The sequence below is a fragment of the Diabrotica virgifera genome, chromosome 3, assembly GCF_917563875.1.
Source record: "Diabrotica virgifera virgifera chromosome 3, PGI_DIABVI_V3a".
Taxonomy (NCBI): domain Eukaryota; kingdom Metazoa; phylum Arthropoda; class Insecta; order Coleoptera; family Chrysomelidae; genus Diabrotica; species Diabrotica virgifera.
The window spans coordinates 68,125,575-68,145,405 of record NC_065445.1 but is presented as its reverse complement, the minus strand read 5'-3'; the positions used below and the strand labels follow the sequence as shown (position 1 = coordinate 68,145,405).

Here is a 19,831-nt window from a genome sequence, read left to right as displayed (position 1 = left end):
GTCACCCACATAAAGATATTTATTTTGGTTTTAAATATTTTTTTTTGTTTGTGTTAAGCCATTCAGGTTCATTTTAGTGTTTTTCAACTTTCTGTAATTTCGATAGTAGGTATATCAGTGTTTATCCTTTGTCATAACTGTTATTTTTTTCCTACTGCTGTTACAGAAAAAATAATTTATGTTCTTACTTTTGTAATAAAGTCACATAATATAATGAATTTTTTATTTTTTAGGATTAAATTAATGACTGGTTAGAATTTTCCTATCCTTTCGTCTTCATGATCCTTTGGGGCATAGACTTGTTCAGTTCCATATTATAATAACTACTTAAGTATTACATACGCTCCATGATTACTAATATTCTGTTTGTAATTTTTATTAATTCCTATGCGACCAGCTAATATATTTTTATTCCGGCATGCTCTCTCTCTTATAGAACTTGTTTATACAGGGTGTCCAGAAACTCTACCTACAAACGAAGACAGGCGATTCCTCAGATATTTTCTTAAGACAATTTAACCCAATTCATTTAGTCCGAAAATGTTTCCTAAGGGAGCTAGAGCTCTTGGAAGATGGCATCTAGTAATTAGTTTTTCTTAAATACCTCCAAAACCCTTCTATTTAGGCCTATTCATCTTCCAGGGATAAATCGATTCCATTCATTGTGAATTTTTAGTACCGGTCATAGGCGTCCATTTTGGGTAGGGCAACGGTTATTTTATAGCATAACTTTTTTGTCTTTAGCGTTTAAGTATTTTTGACTCTGGATTTTTAAATTGTGAGGTATTCTAGAATTAAAAGATACTCTTGCTTTAATTCGGTAGGACACATCGGTTTCTAGAAAAATTTATTTGAAAAGTTTTCGTTTTTTGAATTTGAAAAGAATTTAAAAAAACGGTGTATTTTACCAACTTGAAGCAAGAGTAACTTTTAGTACCAGAATACCTCATAATTTAATAATCTAGTGTCAAAAATGCTTAAAAATGAAAGACAAAAAGTTATGCGATAAAATAACCGTTGACCTACCCAAAACGGACGCATATGACCGGTACTAAAAATTTGCAATTAATGAAACCGATTCATCTCTGGGATATAAACAAATGTACCAGTTTTCGTTTTCTAAATAGTTTTTTTTTTAATTTTTTTTTTAATTCAAGAAACGAAAAATTTTCAAATCGATGTTTCTAGAAAATTGTATATTCTATGGACTTAAAGCAAGAGTACCTATTAGTACTAGAATAATTCACAATTTAATAATCCATAGTCAAAAATGCTTAAAAATTAAATAAAAAAGGTATGGGATAAAATAACCGTTGCCGTACCCAAAACGGGCGCCTATGACCGGTACTGGAAATCCACAATGAATGGAATGGATTTATATCTGGATGATAAATATGCGTAATAATTTTCGTTTTTCTAAATAGAAGCGTTCTGGCGCTATTTAAGAAAAACTAATTACAAGACGCCATCTTCAAAGAGCTCTAGCTCCCTTAGGAAGCATTTTCGGACTAAGTGAATTGGGTTAAATTATCTTAAAATTATCTGAGGAATCTCGTTTTTTCATTTGTCGGTAGAGTTTCTGGACACCCTGTATAAGGGCAACAATTTTAAATCGTGAGCTGCAACTTATATCATAAAGTTTTTAGCTGCTTTGTTACGGTACCGACGGCGCATATTTTTATATTTCACGGCCTAATACCCAATGCAAACTGAAAGCGACGTTGCCAAAATCTGAGGCAACAAGGTACCGGTTGTTAAACAAAAAGTAGAATTTATATGCTGAGGCGACAACATACAGCTAGTCACTGCTGCAATGCCGATACTAGCGCCAGTGATATACTGCCGAACTAACGAACCAACAAATAGTGAAAAGGGGTACGTTGTCACCTCAAAACTATTTTTTGCACATCGACTCATAAGGTGGTTGGGAAGCTGTCCTGAAATTTTCAGCCCAAAACGTTGTCGCCTCACCAAAGTGAGGCATATTGTTATGATCTGCTTTATATTACTTTTATATTAATTATTATTTACTTGATCAATTATTTAATTAACGCAAATCATACATAAAAATTAAGAAAGAATCTCAGGGTGCCTTTTTATAATATAAAAAATGTCTAAATTATCTTATGTTATACTTATCTTCTCTCGTGGTTTCAGTATCTCTTAGTTGATCCTTATCGGGATAAAATAGGAAAAGGAAATAAATAGAAAAATCATAAATAAAAACATACAATTACCTTTATTATCAAAAGCAATGTTCTGTAAATTTATCAATTAAATTCTGTGGGCATAACTGTCCAAAAGAAACTTTTACCATATAAATTAATCTAATTCAAACAAATATTTATCGCTTTGTTCTTGATACCATTAATAAACCCAGCTAAACAAACAAATTTGGTATTCGCAAAATTACTTATACTTCCTATTAAATTTTTGAAATGTTGGAATCTTAAATTCATATGCTTTTACGAAAAAAATTTAAACAAAATCAATGGGAAAATACCCCTGGAAAATCTGATCTAGATCGAAAACGTTTTGCAGATCCTTTTGGATGACTTTTAATAGTTTTTAATAAACTTTTTATACCATTGTACAAATGAAGTTTTTTACTTCTGTATGATTTTTAAAAAAAATTTAACTTCTGATTATAAAAAAAATCTATCACATAGGTTATTTACGACCTTTTTGATTCACACACAATGATGTCTCCTCTTGACCCAAACAGCTCCTCCTTGTTGATTATGTTAGGCTACCAATCAAAGCCCTCTCCGTATTCAGCAAACAATCCAGCAGGATACCAGCAACTATTTCTCCAAAACACAAGTCAGGCTTCCTTTGACCAGGACTCGTTCAATAAACTCCAAATCTCTCTCCTCTCTTTCTCTCAACAATAATCTCCTGAGACCCAAGTATCTTTTTTGCTTGGTGTCACAAATAATTTTAATAACGATAATTCTTGTAACTTACTCTCTTAGACTTTACAGAATCAAAGAGGTATTTCTTCTCGATTTGATTTGTCTCTCGTTCCACTTTTCAGCTACTCTCACTTATCAAACACAACCACTAGTACTTGCTTCTGAACTACTCACGAAAATTTTTGACTGCTCCTCTCGGCTGCCGGTAACACAATAATCTTTTCTTTTCCAAAACTGTCTCAACATTCAAACAAAACTTTCCCCATTCCAAATTGCCAAGCCAATCAGAAACATTTCTCTCTCCACCTCCCTCTGTTTCAATCGAAAAACCCAGTCATTCCTTCAAACAATACTTCTACTCAAAACAAATGACTTTTCGGAAATTATCTAAATATTCCTGTCATTAAACAAACATATTTAAAATTCCAATTCTCTTTACCTCTATTTTTCTAAAAACTAATAATTACATCTACCTGTGGTTTTACTTTTCCCGTAATAAACAATCGGTTTAAAATTATAATCCTAAATAACTTTCACTTCACTTTTATTTACAAATGTCTGTTATTTTTCAGGGAAAAGCTCATTAAGGAGAAACCACCTTGCGCGACAGCTAACTTCTAATAAATATTTACAAATCAATATACAGGGTGTATCAAATTTATGTGCCCACGTTATATAAAAAAAAATAAAATTTTTATTCTATCTTTAATTGATAAATTGAAACACAATAACATCCCCACCTTGTTTTGAGATAAAATCGTTTTAATAAGTGCAACAAAAAAATTATTTTCTCTCGACATCTCTAGAGTGCTTTTAATTTGATGTTGGTTCTGATTCTATACTGGTTTGTGTTAATGTCGTGGTGAGGTCCACGAGATATTGTTATGTGATTTACAAGACCTAAATACCGACTCAAACCGTTCGAGAATCTTCTGAGTTCTGATGGCTTCCCTTATTAATCTCGACCATTGAGTGCAGTTAGCCAACTGTAGTGGCAACTACACAACGCGTGTTACTTTTAAGTAATTAATTTGTTGCATATCAGATAACAGAAATTAAATTAATGTATGCGTCACCGTGTTCAAATTTTTAAATTTTTGTCGGACTGCTTTTATAGTAAGATAACCGTTTTAGTTCGGAAGCAGGTCGTTAATAGAGGAATCTAGGACAAATAATCCCTGGACAAATATTCCCGGACAAAAAATCCATACAAATTATTTCTGGACAAAAAATCCCCACAAAAAATTCCCACAAATTATTCCCACAAATAATCCCCGTACAAATAATCCCCAGACAAACAATCCTCACAAAAAATTTCGGGCAAATAATCCCCACAAATTTTTTTGGACAAAATATCCCCACAAAAAAATCCTGGAGAAAAAATCCCCAAGAAATATTTGCTGCCGAATAAATAGTTCTCTAAAAGTTTTCCCGTGAATTTTTTGAAATTTTTTTTATGAATGTACACAGATTCTCGATTGCGTTTTTTTTTAAACGGGATATCGAATAGTACCTAATGCCCAATTTGTTCCCAAAAGTACCAAAAAGTCAAAATAATCGAAAGGCTTTGTATAACTTTCCTCGCGATGCATGGTTCTGGCATTGGAATTGAAATTAGTGGAAATATCAATTGTTTTAATACACTCAAAATCTTATACTGATATAATATCTACTCTTTAATGTTGTTTGCACATGACCGACAAACATGGAAGGCAATAATAGTAAACGCAAAAACTCACGAAGAGTTATAACGCCATTTATGATGATGATGACTAAATATAGACTAAGAGCCGCTATAGGTGAAATTTCTTAATCATTTTAGGCACGACGGGACCCTATAACTTAAATAGTAGAACCTAAAAGAAAACGTTTGAGCACTGTGCCGTCACTTTTCAGTGGCACATGCGTTTACAGTGGCGCATCAAACTTTCCACTTATGGACGGGATACATAAATTAAAAAATACCCTCCCTCATTACCAGAATTTCATTTTTTTCATTTTTTTAAGTTCTATGTTATTAAGACATAAGATTCATCGTAATTTTAACCCACCACCCCCTTCTCCCTGTCCCCACCATCAAAAACTTTATTTTTCGATTTTATTTTTTTTGGTGTGATGCAATCAATTTTTAAATTTCAAAAAATTCACACGCATAGCTAAGGCTTTTATAAAACACATCTATTTTTTATAGACCTGTAGGTTGAGTGTACATAACCTCAAAAAATTAAAAAAATTTTTTTTTTTTGGAAAAAAGTATATAACTTTTTTTTGGGGATAGATGCAGATCTAATTTTTTCTTAGTCTTGTGTATTTTATCAAAAAATATATTTTTAATTTTTTTCAGATTTTTTTGCAACGCTGGTCACCTTCAAAAATCCAAAAAACTGTTTTCAAGGGGGTTTTGGGGGTTTGAACGTGTTTTTCTGATTTTTAAATATTCTAAAGGACTCAGTTACTTCAAGTTGCATATAACCTATAAAAGCAAAATTGATTTGATATATTATGAAGTCTATAAAATAGGGAAAATCCCCCAAAACCCCCCAAAAAACAGTTTTTCGGATTTTTAAAGGTGGAGAGCCTTACGGAAAAATCTGAAAAAAATTTAAAATATAGTGTTTGATAAAATACTTAAGATTAAGAAAAAATTAGACCTGCAGCTATTCCTTAAAAAAAGTTATACGCTTTTTTGAAAAAAAAATTCTTTTAATTTTTTGAGGTTATGTACACTCAACCTATGGGTCTATAAAAAATAGGCTTGTTTTATAAAAGCCTCAGCTATGCGTGTAATTTTTTTGAAATTTTAAAATTGATTGGATCCCACCAAAAAAAAAATAAAAATGAAAAATAAAGTTTTTGATGGTGGGGGCAGGGGGAAGGGGGTGGTGGGTTAAAATCACGCTGAATCCTATGTGCTAATCACATAGAACTAAAAAAAAATAAAAAAAATAAATTGTGTTACTAAGAGAGGGTAACTTTTAATTTATTTATCCCGTCCATAAGTGGAAAGTTTGATGCGCCACTGTCGACGCATGTGCCACTGAAAAGTGACGGCACAGTGTTCAAACGTTTTCTTTTAGGTTCTACTATTTAAGTTATAGGGTCCCACCGTGCCTAAAATGATTAAGAAATTTCACCTATAGCGGCTCTTAGTCTAATACTTTTGATGTTAAATTTACAAAAAGGAACAGGTTTTTTGCATTACAATCAAGATTTTCGTTTTCAGGTCCAGCAGTTATCATCACGAATAGGCAATGTTTTGAACAGTTATTCAAAGCACAGGGCCGGTTCTAGGATTTTGAGCGCCACAGGCAAAACAAAATTTGGCGCCCTTTCATACTAACATTCAAATTTACTGCAGATATTAAAAATAGTAAAAAAGTCAAAACATCAAAATTTCATAATAAAGAACTATGTAAAAATATATTTTATTCAAGAAATAGTACAATAGTTATTATAAATAACTATTTATAATTAATAATAACTATTGTACTATATCTTGAATAAATATAGGTATTTTTACATATCGCCGCCTCGCAAGAACGTAGGCTTAAGTCAAAATTTGAGAAATTGACTTATTAAGGCAGATCTACTAAAAATAAAAGTAGTCCGTTCTTTAACGGTAAAATATTGCAAAATCTCTAAATTTTAAAGAACCGCTTGGATTGACATGAAATTTGGCATACACATAGCTAACAAGTCAAAGAAAAAAAGTGATATTGTGCCGATTTGTGCTTTTGCCCTGGGGATGGTTTTCACCCCCTTTTGGGGGTGAAAAAATATTCGTCCAAAGAAAGTCAGGAAATGGATAAACTGGTTAATTTTAAGTAACTTTTGTTCTATAGAGTTTTTTCACTAAGTCAATACTTTTCGAGTTATTTGGCAGTGAATATGTTCATTTTTTCAACAAAATAACCACGCTTTTAGACGGTTTTTCGCAAATAACTCAAATAGTAAGAATTTTGTCGAAAAAATATTCGTAGCAAAAATATAGCCTGTAAAAAATAAAAAAAAAAAAATGGTGTATATATCGCGTCTCTACATCTAGTAGAAACAGAGTTATAGCTAATAAAAAATAGGTTCATATTCGTCAAATTCCAAATGAAATAATTTAACGTGAAATAACCAAAAATGAAGCACATTTCGGGGAAAACTCATTACAACTTATTTAAAGTGTTTAAGAAAAGCTTCATTTTTGTTTTATAAAAAAAAATTCTAGCATCAAAATTGAACAAGTTACGCTCAAAATAAAGCTAGTCCTTTTTGGTTTTGGTAAAAAAATTGAAAAAATCACCCCCTAATTAGTATCTTAAATGAACTTAATCGTTATGACTTAACAAGTTTCTTGACCCGTGTATATATTGTTTATATGATCTGTGAGTTTCATCGGTTCAAAGTCCTTATTATTGAAAAGGCTGTAGTTAAAAGGGGTTGAACGAGTCACTGATCACGAATGTATGCAAATTTAGAAACACCAAATCTTAATCAATTTTTGTCTAACAGAAAAACAAAAAATACATGATATTTAAAAAAGCAAATCTGACTTTTTTTGTTTTTTGAGATTTTTGGTATCTAACAATTTTTAAGTTATTTTGAAAAAAAGCATATTTTTCAAAATTTAAATTTTTAAAAATTTTATTTTAAAACCAATTTCTTTCAAAAATAAGCACTTTAAATCGATGAAACTTACACATAATATAAACACCACATAAGTAAAACAATTTGTGGAGCGGTAACGACTAATTTCATTTAAGTTGCTAATTAGGGGGTGGTCTTACCAATTTTTTTTGCAAAAACAAAAGGGACCAACTTTATTTTGAGCGTAACTTGCTTAAATTTAATGCTAGAAACTTTTTGTAAAAAAAGAAATAAAGCTTATTTTAAACACTTTAAAAAAGTTATAATGGGTTTTCCACAAAAAGTGCTTAATTTTTTAGATATTTCACGTCGACATATTCTATTTGAAATTTGGTGAATATGAATCTATTTTTCATTGGCTATAACTTTGGTTCTACGAGATCCAGAGACCTAACGCGTACACCATTTTTTTACCTTTTTATAGGCTATATTTTTGTGAAGAACGTTTTTTTCGACAAAATACTTACTTCTTGAGTTATTTGCAAAAAACCGTCTAAAAATGTGGTTATTTTGTTGAAAAATCAACATATTCACTCGCAAATAACTCGAAAAGTGTTGACTTGGCGAAAAAGCTCTATAGAACAAAAGTTACTTAAAATTAGTCAGTTTACCCATTTCCGGACTTATTTTGGAAATATATTTTTTCACCCACGAGAGGGGGTGAAAGTCACCCCCAGGGCAAAAGCATACATCGGCACAATATCACTTTTTTTCTTTGACATGTAAGCTATACGTATGCCAAATTTCATGTCAATCCAAGCGGTTCTTTAAAATTTAGAGCAAAAACCGTGAAAGAATGGACCACTAAAGTATCTATCGCGTGAATAAAGATTTATTACGTTAATAATAATAGTCGCTAAGAGATGGCATTAAGTGTCTATATTTGTTTGGCTCGAAAGTAGTTAAATACTTATTACATACATTTTCGTATGAATACAGACCCAAGTTAGTTACGCCGCAGAATGTGAAGCAATTTGTGTGTTTACTTCTCGTCAAAAATGACTGTTATTATATTTACGACTAGTTTTTGTGAAAATTCTCTATAAAATAAGGACCCTTTTTGTAGTTAGGTCAGCGTTTTAACAACGATGAAGTGAATGTTTCTCAGGAAAAAAGACTCAACTCTAATATGGGCAACAAAATGATAAAATTTAACCATTTTAACACTTTATAAATTTATCTAGTTATCACAGTTTGTATTTAGATATATTTCTAACAAAATTGTATAGGTAATTTCTTTAAAGTAACAACTTATTCGGAGTTATGCCAATAGTCATATCTATAAAATTTTAAAACGCCTCTTCTCTAAAATCGTCGTTTTTGACTTAAGCCTACGTTCTTGCGAAGTGGCGATATATTTTAATAATTGATGCAACATACCTATGGCATAACATAACAAGCGCATTTGAAGTTCAAGCGACGAAGGAACGAGAAAAGATAAAGATAAATGCACATTTTCAACAAACGGAAAAAATGTGTATAAACGTTGTACAATACCAAAAAAGATGTTGATTGAGCGCACTGCATGCGCATCCCTAATGACTAAATTGATGGAGTGGCATCCACATGGTATAAAAAAAGCACGAGGATATTCTTTGCAAACAGGAGCTTGTACACCTTTATTTTTCCGTTCATGTTAGAGCCGTTGTTATATCCTTGGCCTCTACAATCATCTAAATTAAATTGAAAATCATTCATTAATTGTTTTATTATACCTATAATGTGTAGGCCTATGACTCGATACCTAGACCCAAGGACATGGGAACAATGGAAGAAACAATCGAGATTGCACGAATATTAATAAAAGCAGTGTAATCACTCTACAAGAATAACAAAGTTGCTAATATCAAAATAGGCAACAGAATATGCAGTCAGAATACAGAAATAAAACAACTGGAAATAGACGAAGGTAAACGAATCAAAAGAACATACAAGTACAAGTATTTAGGTTTCATAATATTAAACAAAGAAACAACTGAAATTATACACCATGACAAGGAGTATCCAAGAAGTATTCAGTATAACTTATGGGTGTGAAAATTGTATAAGAAAACCAAAACCAAAATAAGAACAACAGAGATGGAATTCCTAAGAAGGAGAAGAAGCTTCAGAGTAACAAAAAGAGGTAGAATAAATAACAAAGAGATTAAGAAAAGAATGGGAACGAATTCAGATATAATAGACTACATAGAACAGAAGGAATTAACCAGGTACAGACAGTCATAAGAGCAGACATAAAAGATGGATAAACAAAATAACAGAGTGGAGCCCCATAGGAAAAAGAAAGAGAGGCACACGAAGATCTTTCAGAGATGAAGTGGAAGAAGTAATGGAAAAAAGAAATCTGCAGGAAGGGGACTGGCAAAATAGAATGAACTAGACAGAAGGGTTGAGTGACGGAATACACTGAAAACTGTGTAAATCCGTAAATCCTTAGAAATGATGCAGGGTGTTTCTATGTAAATAAGTGCGACAAACTTTAGGAGTAATTCTACATGCAAAATAATGACAGGTTGCTCTATAAACGTATGTCTTGAGATTTATCTAACAAACTGACGATTTATTTGTTTCTCTAAAGTTATTGCGCATCTTTTTTTCATACAATTAAGAATTTTATATCGAATTGTTGGCGCGCATACCGGTAATGGTCTGAATTAAAAAAATAGTACGTCACTGAGATGTTTAAAATAAAAAATCATTTTGGAATTCCTCGTTCAATTTATAACAAAAAATCTACCCCTTTTTTCATACGACGACGCGCCGTTTTTATGCAAAAAATAAAACATCTTAACGCTTACAAGGTATTCGAAATAGGTTTCTATACATTCATATATCAACAAGAACTTGTCATTCTTAATTGATACATGCCCAGTTTGGTAGAAAAAAAATTTAAAAGAAGAAATAAATCACTTTATAATGAAAGAATAGGTAAATTTATTTACTAAGATCGATGACAATAATAATTTAAAAAAATTACTTCAAATGTTCAAAATTCTCGTCATTTACCTCATGATAATGTAATATTTAATATTAGATATGATTTCCTACCATAAATTTAATTATACATTCATTTTTTTTATTACGTGGATAGCTCATTACCGAAATTTGTTTAACATAATATAATAAAAATTCATTAATTCCACAACCAATATTTATTTTTTATATATTAAAAAACTTTTTTGTTTCACAAAAGCACACGCCCCAGTGTTAATGCAAATTTACAGAAATACTAAAAAGTAAAAATATTATTTAACCAATGAGGCGTATAATGACATAAGCGCCAATATATTACTATCGCTGTCTATTCATGAATTTGTTGATCATTTAAAATTGGATCTTCTTGTATTTTTTAAGTAGTAGTCTAAGAGCTAGTGAACCCTCCGACTAATGGTCGTCCTGTAAGGCTAGAAATTTTTCTAGTGATAATTCATAGCACACCAAGGCTAAAAACCATGACCTGGCAGGCCTCAGTGGTGCACGTGTATCTACCAGGTGAATCGAAAAGTGCAAATTTAGGGGGTAAAATAAACTTTCTCCTGTAAGGTGTAAATTTAAGTATGTGTTTGAGTAAGTCATTCAGAAGAAATGTGTATAATGACAGGCGATTCTGAAGAGCATAAGACCTTGCCAGGCGAGGGGAAAGATTAGGGGTTTTTCCTAAAACTATTCTTTTTGCACCGAACAATTTTTTTTTACGTTTTTTGAATCATTCCAAACAGAAAACGTCTTTTGTGATTTTTCTCTTAAGTTAATAGTTTTTGTTATATAAGCGATTGAAAATTTTGAAAATTGCGAAATCGGCCATTTTTAACCCTAAATCGGACATTTATCTAAAAATTTCAATTTTGCCAAGATTCGAGTGTCTGTCGATTGAATCAAAACGAAAACGATTATTTTCTTTTCTTTTTCATACCTTACTCGGTTTAGAGTACAAAATTACCACGTTTCGTTAAAGTATTCTGAGACGCATTGTTGGAGTGCTCCTCCTAGCGGCGCCGCTTGGTACTATCGTATCCCGGTTAACAGAATCCTGACTCGTGGTCGAAATTTATTTTTATTTATTTTGTCATTCCCCGTTAGAAGACAGTCTAACCACACTCTGCTGCAGATATTTTAATATATGCAGTTCTTCTTCGTTTCGAGTTGATTCAATTCAGTCTACTTGCATAGCCTCTTTGATAAGGGGTAGAGACCCCGAAACACGGTGTCAGAGGATGGCAAGAGACTCGAATTGAATCAAAACGAAAACGATTATTTTCTTTTCTTTTTCATACTTTACTCGGTTTAGAGTACAAAATGACCACGTTTCGTTAAAGTATTCTGAGACGCATTGTTGAAGTGCTCCTCCTAGCGGCGCCGCTTGGTACTATCGTATCTCGGTTAACAGAATCCTGACTCGTGGTCGAAATTTATTTTTATTTATTTTAAAAAAAATTTGTTCGATGCAAAAAGAATAATTTTAGGAAAAACCCATAATCTTTCTCCTCGCCTGGCAAGGTCTTATGCTCTTCAGAATCGCCTGTCATTGTACACATTTCTTCTAAATGTCTTACTCAAACACATACTTAAATTTAAACCTTACAGGAGAAAGTTTATTTTACCCCCTAAATTTGCACTTTTCGATTCACCTGGTAGATACACGTGCACCGCTGAGGCCTGCCAGGTCATGGTTTTTAGCCTTGGTGTGCTATGAATTATCACTAGAAAAATTTTTAGCCTTACAGGACGACCGTTAGTCGGAGGGTTCACTAGCTCTTATACTATAGATTGTTGGCGTACGTGACAAATAACCGTTTCAAAAAAATGAATTAACTTTTTAATCTGTCTGTAGTCTGCAGTAATTTTGTATGAGTGATAATAGCCATAACAATTCTTAGGTGTATTATTTTTAATAGTGGACTTTGGTTTTAGTCTATTATTCTTTTTTTTTAGTTATAAATTCTGACTATAGATAAAAATAGTTTTCTTTTAAATAATATTAGAAAATTATTCAATCAATGTCTTAGGAAAAATGTTCAAAAATAATATATAAAATCTAAAAAATATTTTATTTTTATATCAGCTTCCCTCAAAATTTGGCGCCCCGGGTGGTCGCCCGGCTCGCCCGCCTCTTTATCCGGCGCTGCCAAAGCAGAGTGAGCAAAAGATGTCCGGGGATTATTTGTCCGACCCCTGGATATGTCCTGCTTTAACGACATAATATGTGGATCTAAGTAAAAAAGTATTTTAATTACATATTTAATTATCAGAAAAAATCGGCCGCTGCACTGTAGCTTAAGGGGAAAGGAACAAAATGCAAAATTTTGACGCCTGTCAATATTTTCAATGTATTTTAAATGTAATAATTTTTTTCAGTCCTGAGAAAACTAATAAGTATTTTTGAAAAATTTAAACGCAGAATGAAAGATTACTTTAATACCGAGTGCTGAAAGTCCCTTAGAATGAATAAAAAGTTTCTTTTGAATGTGATATTTGAAATTCAAAATCACACTACATTTTCTCCTAGTTTTTCACCCCTGTAACTTATTAAAATAAACATTATAGAAGTTTTCATTGATTTTCGGCCCTCGGTAAGAACGTAATCTTTCATTCTGCGTTTAAATTTTTCAAAAATATTTATTAGTTTTCTCAGGATTCGAAAAAAATGAATCCTCACTTAAATAGCATTGAAGCCGAAAGTTCGTACCCATCCCCTTAAAGCCGAACTACCAAAACCTACAAATCTCACCGTTTCACTATATTCCTTACTTAGACTATACCACTATAATTTTAAGATAATAGAACACATCAGTTGTAGATTTGTGCTATTTTTGTACTACTAACTATATATTCCACTAAATATCCACTTTTAGCACGGTTTATCATTCAAGTCGATACTTTCAAATATAAAAAGTTGTAAATTGATGGAATATCCTATAGCAACATTACGTTTAATAAAGTTTTGTATTTTATTTTAGATATTTTTTCGTATTACCTAAGCTGGTAGACGATAGTTATCGCGTAACGGTTATGAAAATAAAAGATTGTATTCCCAATGACTTTGATGTAAATGGATGGCTTGCAGAAGTCCTAAATAGCATTGAGATAACACTTAGAGAAGACGATAATTTAGTTTTGGGCACCATTTTACTGTGTGACCAGCAATATTTCAAAATGGACCATTTATTGAGATTTACTCCAACCGTCATAAGAGACAGTATATTAATTATAGAGGCAAGTATTATTATGTTTTTTTTATTTGAACAAAAGAAATTTTATTCCAATGTTGAATGGGTTGCATGTGAGAGTTCATTTTAAATGAAGTAAAAGACAGACGTACTCTTAATCATTTATTGTAACTTCCGACGACCGGTTTCGCTCTCTAGACTTTGCAGAGCATCTTCAGGTCAACGGTTACAAGTCACTAAATGCTACAAATAAAAAACCAGAGTTAGAACAATGTCTGGTTGTAAAAGATGCTAAAGATCCATAAGATCAAGCCAATGTTGAACAACATACATAAAAGTAGTAAAAATAGCAGACAAATACATATGCATGTAAAATCGGGGGCGGTAACAAACGTCCCCAAGCTTACAAACACATGCAAATGTATATCGTCTATAATCATGCAATAATAACGTGTCGTACTTACATTCGTATACAAGGAGCTACTACCTCAGTATTCATTAACATGATGTTTTTGCTTAAGTTATGCTAACGGGATATGGTGGAATAGACGGAGAATGTTACAAAGGTAAACAAGTTCATGGGATTTGGGAATTCTTGAGGGTGAAGAGGTAGTTGTTGAGAGACAACCAACAAATCTGTGCCTGTTATTGTGTTTGTGAAGTAAACTATAGTGAATGTCATATATACAATTTTTTTAAAATTTTGATGGTTTAATGGTTTTAAAGATTTTTATTTCTATTTATTAAAAGATTTTGTTTTTATTTATATTTATTAAAAGACTTCTATTTATTAATGTATGTGTTAGTGTAAGATTGACAACGTTTGGATCAAGACGGGTAGAATGATCCAAACGTTGTCAATCTTACACTAACACATACATTAATAAATAGAAGTCTTTTAATAAATATAAATAAAAACAAAATCTTTTAATAAATAGAAATAAAAATGTTTAAAACCATCAACATTTTTAAAAAATTGTATATATGACATTCACTATAGTTTACTTCACAAACACAATAATAGGCACAGATTTGTTGGTTGTCTCTCAACAACTATCTCTTCACCCTCAAGAATTCTCAAATCCCATAAACTTGTTTACCTTTGTAACATTCTCCGTCTATTCCACCATATCCCTTTAGCATAACTTAAGCAAAAACATCATGTTGATGAATACTGAGGTAGTAGCTCCTTGTATCCGAATGTAAGTACGACACGTTATTATTGCATGATTATAGACGATATATATTTGCATGTGTTTGTAAGCTTGGGACGTTTGTTACCGCCCCCGATTTTACATGCATATGTATTTGTCTGCTATTTTCACTACTTTTATGTATGTTGTTCAACATTGGCTTGCTCTTATGGATCTTTAGCATCTTTTACAACCAAACATTGTTCTAACTCTGGGTTTTTATTTGTAGCATTTAGTGACTTGAAACCGTTGACCTGAAGATGCTCTGCAAAGTCTAGAGAGCGAAACCGGTCGTCGGAAGTTACAATAAATGATTGAACGTACGTCTGTCTTTTACTTCATTTAAATTTTATTCCATTGCCGGTGACGCAGTTATTATAAACTACGGCTTTGTAACAGTATCTACAATTTATTAATAAAAGTTTATTGAGTGTAAATTAGTTATAAAAAGTATAGAAGGTGAAATCGGTGAAGAGCAAGCAGGATTCACAGCAGGGAAATCATATCTATTAATATAAAGTATCAAGTATATGTAATATATATAATACAATACAGACGAACTAAAAACAAATATGTACACATGGTGTTTGTAGACCTTAGGAAGGCATACGACACCGTGCCAAGGAAAGAACAATATAAAGCCGTGACAAAAACAGGGATACCAGCTAGCTTAACACAATCAATCAAGAGCATATACAGGGCAAATGAAGCATATTTAAAAATCGGAAACAAGATAGTTGCCAACTTCAAGACAACGAAAGGACTACTACAAGGATGCTCAATGCCACCAACTCTATTTAAAATATTTTTAGGACAGTCACTAACAACTTGGAAGTTAAAATGTAGGGGTATGAGAATACCGATAAGGGACCATTATCTCTACACATTATGTTTCGCAGACGACCAAGTGGTGATGGCTCAAGATGAGGAAAATATCAGTTACTACGTGAGGAAGACGTTGGCAATATGTGGCTATATCTTTTGGTATTTTTTTATGAATTTATATAATTCTTGTCTTAATGTTTCACTTAACATAATCACACTGCTTGATTTGATTAGTGGGTTGCTACCACTCGTTGGACTACGTCCATGTTTTCGAGCGAGGATCTTTATCTTTCTCTTACAAATGAAATCATTTATCATCGACCTAATGTCATAATAATTATAAAATTTATTACTTTAGTTATACAGGGTGTTTCATTGGGAAACGAAAATACTATAATTGTGAATAACCGAGGTGGTTCTAGATACACTACATTTTTTGCCCTACCGACTTTTATAACCGAGTTACAGGGTGTTTTATCGATTTTGCCAATTTCTTTCCTAAGCCATAACTTTAGAACCACCCTGCATATTTTTTTGATATTTGGTACACATGTGTCTCATCCAAAACCCAAACGACCGACATACTAATCACAAGAAAAATCCAGGTCCGGATTAACAAAAATTATAAAGTAATTGTGATCTTAAAACAACACCCTGTATATTGAAATTCTGAAAATCTGTTTGCATATTTAAAAAGAGCGCAAAAAACTAAGTCTAATGGTTCGCTTCAATTTTTCGGCCAGACAATTTTATGACTTTAATTTTAAAATTATATTGAATTTTTTAAGAACTCTGACATTAAAAAAAAGGTATTATTAACTTTTAATTATAAATTATTAAAGCTATTGAATAAATACTTATTTTAAAATTGATTAATACTTATTTACCACATCGGAACGACCCAATTATTAATCACAAGGAAACTCCATGTCCGGATTAACAAAAAAAAAATAAAGTAAATTGTGATCTTGAAACAACACCCTGTATATTGAAATTTTCAAAATTTGTTTGCACATTTGAAAAGACCACAAAAATCTGAGTTTATCGGTTTGCTTTAATTTTTCTTGAAGGAAATTTAATGACTTTAATTTTGAAATGAAATATATTGATAATTTTAAGAACACTGGAATTAAAAAGCAGATTTTTAAAGCACTTTAACAATAAATTATTAAAGTTATTAAATAAATACCCATTTTAAAAATAATCAATACTTATTTACGACATTCGAATGACCCACTTACAAATCACAAAAAACATCCAGGTCCTGATTAACAAAACAATATACAGTAATTGTATCCTTGAAACAACACCCTGTATATTGAAATTTTCAAAATCCGTTTGCACATAGGTAGGAAAAGAGCACAAAAAACTAAGTTTATTCGTTAGCTTCAATTTTTGGCCAGACAATTTAATGAATTAAATTTTGAAATTATGTCGAAATTTTTAAGAACTCTGGGAACTCATAATAAAAATTTCGATATTTATTCAAAAGTAATGTCATTAAATTGCCTGCACAAAAATTAAAGCGGGACATTAAACTTAGTTTTTCGTGCTCTCTTCAGGTGTGCAAACGTATTTTAAAAATATCAATATACAGGGTGTTTTTTTAAGGTCATAATTACTTTGTATTTTGTTGTTAATACGGACCTGGATTTTTCTTGTGATTAGTAAGTAAGTCCTTCTAATGCTGTAAATAATAACTGATTATTTTTAAAATTAGTATTTATTCATTAACTTGAATGATTTATTAATAAAAGTGGTTTAAAAACCTGCTTATTAATTTCAGGGTTCTTAAAAATTTGAATATATTTAATTTCAAAATTAAAGTTAATAAATTTTTGCACAAAAAATCAAAGTAACTCTATAAAGTCGGATTTTTGTGGTCTTTTCAATTGCGCAAATAATTTTTGAAAATGTCGATATACAGGGTGTTGTTTCAAGGTCAAAATTACTTTATGTTTTTTTGTTAATCCGGACCTGGATTTTCCTTGTGATTAATAATTGGGTCTTTCCAATGTGGTAAATAAATATTGATTAATTTTAAAATGAGTATTTATTCAATAAATTTAATAATTTATAATTAAAAGTTAATAATGCCTGCTTTTTAATGTGGAGTTCTTAAAAAAATTCAATATAATTTCAAAATTAAAGTCAAAAAATTGTCTGGCCGAAAAATCAAAGCGACCTATTAGACTTAGTTTTTTGTGCTCTTTTCAAATATGCAAACAGATTTTCAATATTCAGGGTGTTGTTTTAAGGTCACAATTATTTTATAATTTTTTGTTAATACGGACCTGTATTTTTCTTGTGATTAGTAAGTCCGTCGTTTGGGTTTTGGATGAGACACATGGGTACCAAACATTAAAAAAATATACAGGGTGGTTCTAAAGTTATGGCTTAGGAAAGAAATGAGCAAAATCGATAAAACACCCTGTACCTAGGATATAAAAGTCGGTAGGGCAAAAAATTTAGTATACCTAGAACCGCCTTGGTGACCTCTATGCGCCATTAAAGTATTTCCGTTTCCCAATGAAACACCCTGTATAATTTAAAGGTCATTTGACCTCTTTATGTGGTACATATATACAAATTAATATTCAACACTCAACCAAACTTATATGGAATCACGATGTATTTGAAATCTGCAGCTTTTGGAAGCTATAGGTGTACCTAAGTATTTTAGTTGAACCGATAAGAAGAAGAGTTGTCGTGCGCAAGGACTATATAGCAGGAAAAAGTTACGGGATCCCAAGACGAGCCAGCACAAGATTGGTCACGTAAATTGGTGTCTTCAACACCAAGACTGGTACATTGGAAATTGGAAAAGTGTGCTATTTACACTGGCGAAGCGTCCATGTAACCACTGTTACCATTGGTAACAGTTATAAATCTTGCAAATAAATATTTTATGACGATGAATAATCCTATTTACCAATATTTTTACTAATAGAAATATATTATTATATTATGTGGTAATAGTACCTAACTCAGTAAATAGCCAACTACTCGTAGACACGAAAATATTGGCGAGTTTATGTGACTCAGTTGCACTTTATTATACTCTGTTACCAGACTCATTTCTGGTTACAATGGTTATATACCCACGCTGGCGCTTGGGACCGGCTAGTGACTGAAAATTTTGAAGAAGCGGCGGCATAAGCGCGCTGTGTATCAGTAGCGCTGTTACCAGATTTAAAATTGGTGACAGTACCTATAAAAAGTGTGCGTGCAGTTAACCATGGATGAGTGTCGCTTCTTAATCGATCAACTACTTGAAAAGTAATTCTCCTTGTATAATTTTGAAGAAAAGAATGAGATTAAAAATGAAAGAACTATTTTAAACAATTTAAAAAAGGAATCAACAAAAGTAGTTCGATATTTTAAATTTAGTTGGTACAGTGGAAATCCTTGGTTATATTATGGTTGCAAGAAAAATATACTGTATTGTTGGCCATGTCTTCTGGTTTCTACAGAAAAATGGGTGGACCAGGTTCACGGTTTAAATAGTATTAGACTTTTAAAAAGGAGACATGAAATTTCTCAGTTACCTACATGTAAGATGTATACCCAATTTGATTCAGTTTGGCAAAACAAAAAGCAAAAGTTCTCTTAACCAAGCTTTTAAAGCAAATATTGCTAAACATAATGAGTTTGTTAAAAAAATAGATAGGTATATCCTTAGCACACTTATAATAGATACTGTATGTTTTTGGGCCAAACAAGAACTAGCGTTTCGTGGCCATTTTGAGTGCGACGACTCTGACAATCCAGGCAATTACAGGGAATTGTTAACATTAATTGCCAAAAAAGATCAAAAATTTTGTCAACATCTAGAAACATCTGTTTTTTCGAGAGTTTCAAGTGATATACAAAATGATATTATTGAAGCTACACTCACCGGCACAAAATTCCGTCACCCAAAATTTTTGATTAAGTTTGACAATTTATAACTCTATTATTTGTGCTCCGATTTTCAAGATTCTTACACCAGTTTGTACATAGGTACATGTATTCATATTGTTTGCTATTATTTCGGTAACAAAAAATTTTGCTTGCATGTCATTGTACAGGGGTGAAAGGAAGCGTTGTATTTTCT

General features: G+C 31.7%; 1 protein-coding gene across 1 annotated transcript in view; it reads left to right on the top strand.

Annotated features, from left to right (window-relative positions):
* The window catches only part of LOC126881108 (clavesin-2-like), a 92,295-nt gene that overhangs the window by 47,045 nt on the left and 25,419 nt on the right, over positions 1–19,831 (top strand). The window contains exon 3 of the mRNA XM_050645153.1: positions 13,508–13,763. Coding sequence (XP_050501110.1) covers positions 13,508–13,763 — 256 coding nt within the window. The remainder of the gene's footprint in view (positions 1–13,507; positions 13,764–19,831) is intronic.